The 13,157-nt window shown below is 43.8% G+C and overlaps 1 protein-coding gene across 13 annotated transcripts in view; it reads right to left on the bottom strand.

Annotated features, from left to right (window-relative positions):
• Positions 1 to 12,766, bottom strand: part of TLE4 (TLE family member 4, transcriptional corepressor) — a 167,152-nt gene extending 154,386 nt beyond the window's left edge. For 8 of the 13 annotated variants that reach the window (XM_086414356.1, XM_086414341.1, XM_086414342.1 and 5 more), the window contains exons 1-4: positions 11,879 to 12,766; positions 10,947 to 11,044; positions 9,807 to 9,870; positions 8,552 to 8,596 (exon numbers count right to left, since the gene is read on the bottom strand). In XM_086414356.1, the coding sequence (XP_086270482.1) occupies positions 8,552 to 8,596; positions 9,807 to 9,870; positions 10,947 to 11,044; positions 11,879 to 11,923 (252 nt within the window). In that variant the 5' untranslated portion in view covers positions 11,924 to 12,766. Of the gene's footprint in view, positions 1 to 8,551; positions 8,597 to 9,806; positions 9,871 to 10,946; positions 11,045 to 11,333; positions 11,546 to 11,878 lie in introns of those variants that run through there. The other 5 variants (XM_086414343.1, XM_086414352.1, XM_086414348.1 and 2 more) reach the window with 3 other exon arrangements.
• Between the last annotated feature and the right edge of the window lie 391 nt (positions 12,767 to 13,157).

The raw sequence follows: 13,157 nt of genomic DNA, 5'->3' as shown, positions 1-13,157 counted from the left end.
ATCAACACCCCTGTTCTCACAGAGCCTTAATTTCAAGTGGGAGCAAGGAGGCTGGCGAGAAACAAGTTTATACCTAGTGTTTGCACAGTATACTTAAGGAATGCGAACACAGGCAGTTTCACTAAGCGCTGTGCTCACAGTGGAGCTCTAGGCTTCGTATTTTAACTTCCGATCCCAAGCCTCCATTTTGGCAGGGCCGGGACTCTGGAAACAGCAGAGAGGAGAGGGAGGCTCTGTGCTCACACACACACAGGGACCAGGTCTCTGGCAACACTCTAACACTTTGTGGAGGGCCAGGAGCATCCCCATCTTCTCATGCTGCATACAGCCAAGAACACCCCAGAAACAAGTGCACTGTTTGGTGTTTGGGAACAGTGCGGTCAGTGCAGGGAGCCCTGAGAGGAAAGTCAAGAAACCTACTGTTTCCCTTTCGGCCAGCAGCACCTTGGACGCCCGCTGACCCGCATGAACCCTGGACTACCAGCCCGCGTGCTGATCCTCCTGTACTGTGACACCAGGCTAGTCCCTTAAGCCCTTAAGCCCCGGTGTCATCTGTTCAAGGAGGCCAGTGGAATGACACTGCTTGGCAAACTGTCGGGGACTCCACTGAAAACTAAATACAGGGATCCAAGCTTGCTACTTGCTTTACAGGAACATCAGGAAGATTAAGGAGAACATATAAAACGCCTTAAGCTCTCTGTAAAGAAAGGTGTTACAGGGAACTAGTGCTCGTAATTTCTACAATTATTCTTCTTTCAGTTATATTTCCTTGCATTTTCAGATTCTTTATCCAAAATAACCCAGACTTTCAGAAGCAGAATATGTATTTCAAAAATAAGAACACAATCCCAATTAGAATAACAATTAAGTGAAGCTTGCTAGGAAATCAGAAAGTCAATATCCACCTTCCTTGGCTCCACCTCTCCTGCCTAAGCTGCGGGGTGAGTATGGGGGCCGAGATACAGCAGGCCGAGATACAGCAGGCCGGAGAGGTTGTAGGTGGAGCCCAGGAGGGCTGCCAGCATTTCTCTCCATCTATCACAGAAGCTCCCTCCACAACACAACTTGTGAAGTATTTGTGGGCAAAATCTTCAAAAATGATGACAAAGTGACCCACACACCAGATGGCAGAGGACCTGAGCGGCATCTGGGAATGTTCTTCTTTTGCTTTTTTGACAATCCAGCTAAGAAAACCCACACTTCCCTTTGTCCCCCTGGATGGAGTACGGTTACACACAGCAACTCTGAGGAAAGCTGGGCTCGGGTAGAGAAACTGTCAAGCCTGGCATAAACACTAGGTCAAGTCCAGTGAAAACAGAGAGGGCATATAGATTTGCATTGATGATTGCCAGCCAAATCCCTCTTTACAGACAGAAAGCAACTACCACTGACAGCTGTTACTAAGGCCACATCAAAATGACTCTAATTTTTGCTTCTGACTAAAACTCCTCAGGCCCTTCCCTCTTAGGAGTAAACAGTCATGAACTCTCTTCTCAGTGAACTTACTCTGAACAAGTCAAGTCCTCAGTCTCGCGAACTGTCATCATCAGTGTAAATATTCATCGTTCGCACCTACACGCGCTGCCTCCCACTTCTCTCCAACAGCCCAGCCCACAGAACTGATGGTAAATGAGCCACGAGACCACTAGATCTGCCACCACGGCTAAAGTACTAGAGGTTTTTAAGAGGAGGTGTGGGGAGGGAAAAAGGGAAAACATCTAAATTTCACATCCCTTTCACTGGCTCTGGAGCCATCAAGTGATTACTATTGTCCTGAAGCCATAAACCAGTCTATCCAGTCAAGTCAAATAAAAACATTCTCACTAAAAACAAACACAAATTGCTTCTAACCACACATTTGAAACATTTAATTCACAATTGCCTTTATCTAGTCTATGGTGCAAAACAAAAAGTTAAAAAAAAAAAAAAGTACAATTCTAGGAAAGACAAAATGAAGAAAGCAAGAACCAATGGCCAGCACCTGCACTATCCCGGCCTCACTGACGCTGGAACAGCACCTAAAAAGATGCATCTTATCCCTCAGTCCACTAATCCAACCCGGCTCAAACTAGTATCATTTAGAATACAAGGAATTTTGTCCAGCAAATAAAACAAATGCAACAAAAACAAGCACTATCCAGTAGGGACTAAGGGACATTGAGAAAGGAAATATCCCTTCATTTGAATGCTGCAAAGAAAGTCTTTTAACAGTATAAGCAAAACATTTGCCTTCATTTAAAATTTTGAGTTGTGAGCGATTTCCTGCATCTAAGAACCTCTTTTTGAACTACAAAGAGGCCACAAAACATCACATTTTCCCCTCCCAGCTTCCCCCTTCAAAAACCCACAAGATGGTGATTAACAAACAGCCCGTTGTCTTCAGGCATAGTTTTAGAGGCCACAAGGAAAAGATAAAAGTTAAATGGAAAAGCAAGTTGGTAAACAAATGAGAAATAGGTTACCCAGGGAGGAAGCAAATTCATCTTGATAAATAAGCAGCTCTCTTCGCCCCCATGCGTGGGAGACTCCAGGCGAACGCGACCCTAGCCCTCTCACCCACTGAAAGCAGTCTAGATGGAGAAAGAGCTCAGGCCAAGCCTCTGGCCCCGACTCCAGGCAGAGATGCAGAGAATGCCCCCACACTCCAGGAGTCTGGTATAAGCCCAAAGTGCAGTGGCTCAAGGGCAAACCCAAGGACTAGCCCAGCCTTCCAGGAGTTCTCCATTCCAGAAATGTGCTGGGGCCTGATCTCCAAACAAAGGCAGACCCATCCCCCAACAAACACCCTTCCAGGTAAATTCATCTCAAATCCAGAATCCACTACCTAATAACTGTATCACCTTGTGCAGATCTGATTCTGTTTAATCATTCCTTGATGGGTCATAATCCCTTTCTTAGGATCTTTGTGAGAATTAAAGAATTCTGGCCATGTGCCCAGATCAGCTATAAGCACAAGCCAGATACGTAATGAACATTCAGGTCTACTGAAAGGAAATTCCAATTCCATTCAACAATCACTGCTTCAGGTGAAAAATCTTCAGATATTCTATAAAACCTCAGAAAGAAAATAAAGAACCCAACATGCAAGAAGAGAAAAGGGGGAAATCCACACAATCCAGAAAATGCTAATTATGCACATACCTTGACTGGTTAAATTTCCTCCTCCAGACCTCCTTCTCTTGAAGGTCCAGTGACATGTAAAATAACAGCTCCTGTGCCCTGCCCAAGGCACTGACACTTGGTTTCAACTGTCCAAATACTAGATCCTCTAAATTTGGGGGAAAAATTTACTTAAAATCTACATATATCTACACTTACAAAATAAAACTGAAGCTAGCCCTCATCCCATGGCAACCCACTCCAGAGTTCTTGCCTGGAGAATCCCGGGGATGGAGGAGCCTGGTGGGCTGCCGTCTATGGGGTCGCACAGAGTTGGACACCACTGAAGCGACTTAGCAGCAGCCCTCATCCCAAAATGTCCAATCAGAGAGGCAGGGGAAAAATTATCACCAATGACTTCCCTTTAGTTCATGTTAATTATAGAATACTACTGAAGGATTAAGTAATCATAAAATAGAAGAGATGGCTTTAAACCTTTAATGAAAAACAAAAACACAAGTCCCCTCCCCTCCATGCTCTCCTAATTATATCTTGAGCTTTTCGCACAATTACTGAAATTTCACTTGTAATCTCGCTTTGAGAATTTCTGGTCCAGCAGTGTCCGGCACTGTTTAGCCCCTCTAGATTATTATTTCCTAAGGTTTATACAGCAAAAGAAAGTTCTGGCAGCAAAATTTTCACTGGTTTATTAAGTTACTTTGCGCTAAAACATCCCACCTTCGATAATTCCCTTTCATTATTACACAAGAGTTCAATTACATTCATTCCTGAAAACCTGTCACTACATAAGAAGACAACAGCCATATTTTTTCCCACATGCTCAAACACCTACTCCTGCATCTACTCCTCCAATCCAAGCATATACAGTCTAAGACAAGTACAAGTAATTAGTAAAGCTTCACAAATAAAGTTTCCTTATGGGAAACCTGGTCTAAACAGAACTTTAAACAAAGTGCTTGCTTCCACTGCAAGCACTGTCCCCAGATAAATTTACTGCGCCCTAGAATCAAGTACACTCAAGGCTGGAATGCCAGGCCAGTCGTGTATTACTTCAACCTCAATAAATCTCTTTTTACTCTCCAAATCCTCGGGTGCTTTCTAAAATAGTTCACGAAAAAGCACCAACCTAATTAACAACAGCTTCCTCTGCAACTGTGGCCTTGATTTCACTTATTTACACATTAACTGCAGCCTCCTTTTGGCCAATCCAGTCTATTCTCTGTACCATGCCGAGCCTTTTATCTGCCCTGGACAGCATTTTCTCCAGCAGATGAAGTAGATGCCGATTGATTTGCTGTCGAGCATGGTAAATTAATAGCAACAAATTGCTGAGGGCCCGTCTCCCTGCTCCACCATGCTTCGGCAGTTTTGCTTTATTTGCTCCATGATGGGCAGCAGTCGGCCTCTTCAAGTCAATTTCTTCTTAACAACCTGCAATACTTTTCAATGGTGAAAATAGAGCTGTTCCTTGTAAGTCAGAAATCAATATCCTATTGCCCTTAGAAAATGCTAAACAAGCAGTATTGGCAATCCACTTGGTACTAGAGGGTATCAGATATAATGCAAATCCATACTGCTTCCCTCCTTGTAGTTATTACAATTTGCTAAAAGGTTCCTAATGTCATTTATCATCATTTACCATCGACCAGAGAGGCTATGATTATGATATCCTATCAGTTGGCAAGGCCCTTTCATTTCTATTCAATTAATATTTTAGCAGCACTCAAATGGTTGTGGCCCAAGTCTTGTAATAAAATTTACATGGCTTATAGTGAAACAGGAGTTTGCTTGCTCTGATTGGAAAAAAATAATAACTATATATACACATATATGTGCAAACTAAACACGTATGGGTGCTCAGTTGCTCAGTTGTGGCTGACTCTGTGACCCTCATGGACATAGGCCACCAGGCTTCTCTGTCCATGGAATTTTCCACACAAGAATACTGGAGTGAGTCACCATTTCCTTCTCCAAAACATGTATATATTCATATATAAAGACAGAGACATGTACATACAAATGCAGTACATTAGAATGTAAGTTCTAAGTGTTGCAGACTTCTAATATTTTCCAATTTCTAAAATTCAAATACTAAGCTAATTTTTTAAATGCAAGTAGATTGGCAGGTTGCAGACTATTAACTATGAGAAAATCATAGATGTTCTCGAAATGTAGTATGTTCATCTCCATTTACAGTTCCTACAGGTCGAATTTACATATCCATTGTTCCTAATCTACATCCAATATTCACTTTTTAAAGTGGTAACTGCCTGCTGTCAGATTAAATCAGGGCCTCTTCTTTAATCACAGCATTACAGGTGAAGGATGGCAACATGCAGCATTTAGCAATGTTATCAACTGAAGACACCACCCCGTTCTGCCCACAGTCACTGACCCATTTAGAAGCCACTCTGTATGTATAAGGAACAATCAGCATGGGGGGCGGGGGGCGGGGGGACAAAAAAAGTAACAACTAAACCACTGGCCAGTACCTGTCCCATTCAAAACAAAAAACAAAAAGACCCAACTGAGGGAAATCCTTAGGGAATGAAGGCCAATGTTCTTTCATTCTTAAAAATCCCATATGAAGAAATCACATGTGCCATTTCCAACCATGTCCCACTTATCATCTTCATTTTCATGCTAGAACTTAAAGACAGTGGCATAACATTAATTCACTTTACAGCCTAGAACACTCCACACTAACTTTTTTGGGTTTTCTCCCAACTTCAGCTCTATTGATCCTACTAAAGATTACCAGAAATTAGATTCATATTTTATGCTCTAATTCCATGTCATGTCACTGAGTTCTCCTTTAAAAAAAAAAAAAAACAACTAATTCTACCAGACTAATGCTATTTACTCAGTTACCAAAATTTAAATTAATTATGTTCTCAAACATAATTGTTAAAAATTGGCAACATTATGCAGGCTTAATTAAGATTAAATCCAATTTACTAAATGTACTTTAATTGGTACTAATTACATTAGCTTTCATTTCAGAATGACAAATTCCCCATAGGTTTCACTTAACAGTCCTCTATCAGAATCAGCACAGGGTGACTGACGTCGAACATCATACAGAAAGGGGAGGGACCATGAATACTGGACCCCCCACCCTGCCTGTCACTGCTCTGCGCTTTTATCCTTTTATCAATTTGCTAAGTCACAGAGTCATGACTCCATCACAGACATCATTTTCTGTTCCAGTGAAAAATTTCTCTAAAAATAAATACTCTGTGGCTGGCAGCAGGCAAGAACAGGAGCATTAACCAAAAAACACACAAAGGTTTCAAATATCAGGGCCACCAATTACTAGGGTACTTCCAAGGACTCCAGGGACTCCTACTCTTGAACCCTTCAGAGACACAAATCTAATAAGTGAATAAGCCTAACCCGATCTTGAGAACTAGGCCCAATTATGCCGCAGGGCAACTTCCCTGCCTTATTGCTGCTTTCCATTACGAGGGTATCCAGTGAGTGCATCTGGAAGAGAGGCCAAGAGGAACCAAGGCTGTCTGCCTAGGAAAACAAATAAAGACAGATATGCCTCTGTGCTTAAGGGGGGAAAGAAAGAAAATATAATAAGTAGGTGGTTTGCAGGGCTGTCTGTATTTCATAATGTGATAAACTGCCCTCAGGATTCTTGATATGATTGAATTTAAAAGCAAGAGAAAAAAAGGGAAAATGTACTCCATTCTCAGTTTTAAATGGGTGGCATTTGAGGCCAGCTGGACAAGAAGATGACAGAATTACAGAAGTATAAAATGTGTAAAATTAAGGGATCTTATAGAGCACCTCCTGCCCCCTAAAAGAAATACATACACCCAAATACAAGCTCTGTGCCTCTCAGAATTGTAAACAGTATAAAGAGATCTGGAAACTAAGTGGTAATAAGATACAGGAGGAGAAATAAAAGGATATTAATCACCTGGTCCAGTCTTTAAAAAGACAGTAATTAGTACTGGGTGGTGGATGAGGACCAAAAAAAAAAAGGAGGGGCGAGGTGGGGGACGGACATGTACAAGATCCAGATCTAAAGTGACATCATGTATTGAGCACAATTAACAAACAGTATCTTTCATGTGAATTATTTATGTAAGGTAGAGCTAAGGGGCTTCAAGCTAACCCAAGCATAAGTTTGATGGATTTTGTTTAAGCAGGAGATATTTACATGACTTATCTGAACAGACATGGCAAGGATGCCAAAATAATAAAAAATTTTAACATGAGACAAACTATACTATAATGCTAATACTGACATAACCAATAGCACATGAAGTTAAAAAAAAAAAGTACCTGAAATAACCAATGTGACGACGCTTTTTTTCCCCCAACTTTGTTTTCAAATTGTTAGACAAATTGTTAGACAAATTTTATTGTCTAACAGTCATCTTTTAAAGATGTGAGTATGTTTTGAGTATGTAGTAATTAACCATATTGAAAAAAGAATCCATACATAGAAGAGTTTAACAGTATGTGATCATTTTACATTTTTTAATTTTAGAAGGTAATGAAATCCATGAATGTAAGAGAGGAAAAGCATTAAGTTTTTCCTCATCTTTTTCCAGCAGGTAAACACATACACACCTATTCCCAAATGGCTGATGAGACAGATCTGAAGCACTTTATCACTTAAAACAAATGTCTCTTATTATTATTATTGCCAAACAGTATTTATACATATATGCTATTTTTCTTTCTAGGAAACTTAAACCAAGCCATTTTATTCAGTCTCTTGCAAAAAAAGTGTGGTTCAGTCATACCTCTCAACACTTTCGGACTAATCATTTTTTTCTTTCCTCTTTCTGTTTTTTTGGCTGAACTGTTAGATTTCAAGACCCAGTGTTGAACCTTATTACATCCTCCTATCAGGCTCATGTAGTCTGTGCAAATTTTGGAAGGAACAGTTACAGTTCCTGGTAAGACCAACTAAGTTGCCTCTGGGGGCCAGTACAAGGAATTTACATCAGTTTCTTTTGTAGTGCCACAGATTTCATTTTGATCCTCTCAGCTCACCCTCTATCCATTCTTTCATACCAACCCAAGGAAAGCTCCAGACAATTTACAATTTTACATTTTAATATTTTCCAAGAAAAGCTTTCATTAGGCAAGTCTGCAATGTTCAAAATAAATTAATTCTTTCAAAAGAAAAACATTTTAAAATTTTAGCACCCTGCTTTGGAAAGTGTACAAAGTTTAATATGCATTCAAACACTTTAAATTACATTGTTAAATGATTAAAATGAAGGTAATATGCTAAACAGATGAGGAACCACACCTGAATAAAGAGCATTCTCTCCAGTACATGGACTTTTAAAATACAGGTGGCCACAAAAACGTGCAGAATCAAACTGCAAAACCTACAACTTCCTTTCTAAAGTGCACAGTTACTGTCATTTAAAACACTTATAAAGAAATAATAGCTTACCTGCTTGTGCATTTCTATATTCAACCCATAGGACATCTCATAATACTGTCAAAGAAGGAAAAGCAATTAATTTTGAGCCTTTCATCAAACAAGCTTCCTAGTTTGTTCAAAATGTCCCCAAGCAAACATAAAAGCCTCACCTAAACCAAAATATCCATCCTTCCAATGATGGTACATCAGGAAGAACACTCTATGAATATCTTCAGCTTAATAAACTAAAAGCCACCTTAAGACACAGAGTCTAAGAGAATAACTCACAAAAGTAAGAAAATCAAGCTCAAACATAGCATTCTTAACACCTCCAAGGATCTTTATACATCACAAGCGGATGACTCACAAAGGTCTGATGAAAATGTGGTACTCTATGGACTCTAATTCCTAGGCACAGCAGGCAAGTTCATAACAAAAACAACACGCCTCATACAAATGCTGAGGCTTTGACATGAACTATTTGAAACGGTGATGCTATTTCAGAGTTTCTCATTTTAAGGACACTACTCATGTTCATACATTCATACAAAGAAAAAAGGCTTGATAGGAAATGAATGAGTTACTCTAGAGCCTTTATGAACAAGAGTAAAAATATACTTGGTAATACTTCTGAAAAAGCTGATCTGATTGTTTTAAACATGTAGTATAACTGGCATTAAAGAAATTCTGGGAGAACGAATCGGTTATACAGGAGACTACAACAATCCACAGTGCAACAGTATGGAAACTGAAAACACACAAAACACGCAAATACACAAACATTAGGAATATACAATGTAAAGGAAGAACAGGGAAGAAAAATCTGAAAAGATGTCTAGTGTCTTTTCTTATTCACCATTGTTTAAAAGAAATAAAACACATTTAAAACTTTAACAGTTTACTGAAAAATTCTCTGGTTAAAAGCTGTTTGAAGCAAGAGCAATAAAACAACAAAGAAAACCACTAACACAAAAACATTTTGCCTATGAATCCCAACGAAATGTAAATGAGGTTTTTGTTTTTTTTTCAATCTGTAAAAGCAAAGCACAGAAAATTATACCCTGTGCAACTAAACTTTTTGAAAATTCAAATCAAAGCTGGTTGTCAGAGGCAAGTTATAACATCCTCGAATTACAGGTTGCTAATGGTCGCATTCCCACAACTTCAACTGCACTGGCACAGCGACTATCCTCTAATCCTGCAGCCTCCAGCAATCTGAACGTATTTCTAGCTTTTGGTACCCCAAACTAATAGGTACTCTGAATCTGCGACACAGTTTTCTTACCATCACATAATGCCGCTGCATCTCTGTCTTCTCACTGGCGAGTTTCTCACATTCCAGCTTCAGGCTGTTCAAGAAATAAGGAAATCTAAGTACAACCCAGATCTTGACTTACATCCTTCAAATACACATTCCCTCCTCTAAATCATCACCTATAAAACACCGTATCAACTATCTTAAGTACCACCCTCATTACGGAAAAACAGGCAGGAGAGAAAAGGGTGAGTGGAACCAGTCCCGGCTTGTCCTTTCAACAAGGATCAAATGTGGGGGGTTTTGCTTAAGAAAAAAACCCTCTAGCCAATTAACTCCAGAATCTCATTCAGAAACGAATATTCACTAAATTCACTAAACACAATATGAACGAGGAAATAAACATCAATAATGCCTACATCTCCAAGCAATAATAAGTCCCCTAAAAATGTCACAAGGGAGTTTTTTCCTTAATGTTCCACGAAAAGATTAATGAAAACACGAATCAAGCATGTCTTATGAATGATGTCTTATTTTTTCCCTCCAAAACACAGAGACAAGTTGAATACCACCACCCAGGGGCAAGGCGTGGATCAGGTTCAGTGGCTTGTTTTGGTTCTGTAATGTATGAAAGAAGCAGTACAAGCCATTAAAAATCCAGCGAAAGAAAAATATTTCAAAGGCACTCTAAGATCTAATGATTGTCTCTTCAGACGAAAACATTTTTTCAGCATAAAAGTAATGAAATCGCCTCCTTGGCGACTTCCTAAGGCTCTGGGCTCTCGGTTTCAGTGGAATGGCAGAAAGAAATAAGGAAATCAAGCCCGGAATAATAGGACCAAGAAAGTCAAAAGGCCCCAGAACGTTCCCAACCATCCATTCGCCTGGCCCCAATAAATCAATATTGAAAGTTTGGCCTCAGCGTTTTCCAAGTGTCCCCAGTTTGGATTGTTCGGCCTTTTTTTTAATTTACGGGAAAAGGACGAAACGCTTAATTTCTTTACACCTGCCTAAGAAAAAGAGGCCTTGACTTGCCCTTTCTGCCCACAAGGAAACATGGTAATACCTTTGTGGTGGCGGAAAAAAAAACGGGGGGGGGGGGGGCGGTGTATGTTGAGGGAAGACAAGAGCTAAGCAAACAGAAGGATCAGCTAAAGTCAATATCTTTACCTGTGGTACTGAGCCTGTAAAAACTGAAACTCTTCCTTAATCCGATCACAGGACTCGGAAATTGTAAATTTAAAGGGTTGAGCAGGCTGATGCGGTGCCTAAAGAACAACAATAAAATATTTAATTAGCCCACAGCAGAAGCGAGGCAGAGAGATGGAGAAAACACCACGCGGCACTGGCGGGAGGGTGGGGGGTGTCATCGCAGGCAAAGAACGAGGAAAACTCTCCTCCCGCCCCCTCCCCTGGCCGCACAGGCGGGCCGAGACTGGCCCCGGGCCCCCGCGTTCTGGCGCCCGCCCGGGACCCTGCGGGCTCGAGACCGCGCTCCCTTCCCACGTCAACGGCGGGGGCCCCGGGGCCGGCGCGCCGCGCCCACAGCCTCCCCACCCGGAATCGAAACTGGCCCGTCGGGGGGACGCGCGCCATGGCGTCCGGCCGCGGTCAGGTCGGGGGAGGGGGCACGCGGCAGCCACTCTCCCGGTCGGTCCGTCGGCGGGCTAGCTGATCCCCGGGGCCCGCGGCGCGAAGGGCCGGCGCCCCGCACTCCCGAGCCGCCGCCGGACACGCCGCGCCGCCGCGGAGGGCGCCCTCCCCGCCCCGGCGCGGAGTCGCGCCTCCTCCATCACTCGCCACCCCTCCTCCAGGAGTCGCGGCGCGGGGACGGCGAACAGCTCCGCGCGGCTTCCAGGGGCTTCAAAGACAACAATAAGAAAATGGCTACAACTCAATTGCTTCTCCGCAACCCCTCTCCGAAAGTGCCCCCGCGCCCGGGGAGAAGAGAGGCGGGGGGTGGAGGGCGACTCTCGAGCTGCGTGCGGGGTTTGGGCCGCCCTCCACGCCCCTCAGGCCAAAGACACAACTCAGCGCGCAGGGGGCGACGCGGGGAATCCCCCGGCGCCCGGCAAGCCCGCGCCCCCACCGCCCGCACTCACCGGGTGTCTGGTCTGCGGGTACATCTTGCTCAGGTCGCGAATCATCCAAACCGATTTAGTTGGCTGCGCTGGGCAGAGGCGCGCGGCTCATTGGCTTTAATGGCCCCGAGGAGGAGGCAGCGGCGGCGGAGGCGGCCGGCCGGATCCGAGGGGCGGCCCGGACGGTCCTGGCCCCCGCTGGGTCTCGCGTGACGCGGGCGGCAAGAACGCGCGGCGGCGGCGCCTGGGTGCGGGCGGCCGAACCGCTCCGCATTCCCCGCGGGCGTCACTGGCCCGCCGCGGGCATTGTCCGGCGCGCGTCTCCCGCGGCAACGCTCCGACGTTCGCTCCGCTGAGGCGCGCCCGCCGAGCCCGGTGCCGCGGCCGCGCCGCTCACCCCAGACGGGAAAGTGCGAGCTCCGCGCCCCAGCGCCCGCCGGCAGCGCCGCCCGTTCGCTCGCTGGCTCGCTCGGCGTCCCACTCCAAACTTTTTTTTATTTGTCTTTTAATTGGTTGTTATTCCTCCGAATGAATGATCTCTCTCTTCTTTCCTAAAAGCAAACACAAACTCCTTTGGTTCGGAAGAGGTCTCGGCGGTGCTTTTGGTTTCTCTGGAGATTTTTTTCACCTCACAGCAACGATCTTTTAAAAGGCACCTTTTAGCTTCTTTTACCACATCTCATTTCCTTATTTTTCTTCCTTCCTGTTTTCTTGTCTTTTTTTTAACCCCAAATTGAAGGGGATTATAAAAATAAAAGAGTGAAACGCTTGCGGCTTTTTTTTTTTTAATTCTCTCTCCTTTCAAACTCTGCGAACAGCACCTCAAAATAATATACAAGTGTGTGAGAGGGGGAAGAAAGCAGCCAACAGCTGAAACACCCGCTCAGAACAGCTCTAACAACACGCTCTGTGTAGGTGACTTCTTTGACCAAATTTAGCAGCCGCTAATCATTAACATTCTGATACATATTCACAACCGTCCTCAGAGGGACCGCGGAGCATCCCGGGAGATGTAGTCCGCCTCTAGCGACGGTAGCTGAAGATTCAGCCAAATTGACTACAATCACCGGCCGGCCACGCGACCACTTTGGGGGGCTCTCCAAGCGTCCCTCCCACCCCCGGCGCGGTAGGCGTCTCCAACAACCAATCAGAGATGGCTGAACATTAATCGCCGTTCTGTGTTACTGCCCATCATTTCACTGCTGACAAATGGCGAACTAGAGGGGAGGAGCCGGCCGGGCTGGAACCCACGTGGGGCCCGGGCGTCGTCCGTGGCTCGGACCAATGAATGCAACGAAAT

This window comes from Bos grunniens, chromosome 8 (genome assembly GCF_055505025.1).
Source record: "Bos grunniens cultivar Pamir isolate PY7600 chromosome 8, Bosgru_T2T1.0, whole genome shotgun sequence".
Taxonomy (NCBI): domain Eukaryota; kingdom Metazoa; phylum Chordata; class Mammalia; order Artiodactyla; family Bovidae; genus Bos; species Bos grunniens.
Note: the sequence above shows the minus strand (reverse complement) of the source record. Positions and strands in the feature narration are given on the sequence as shown.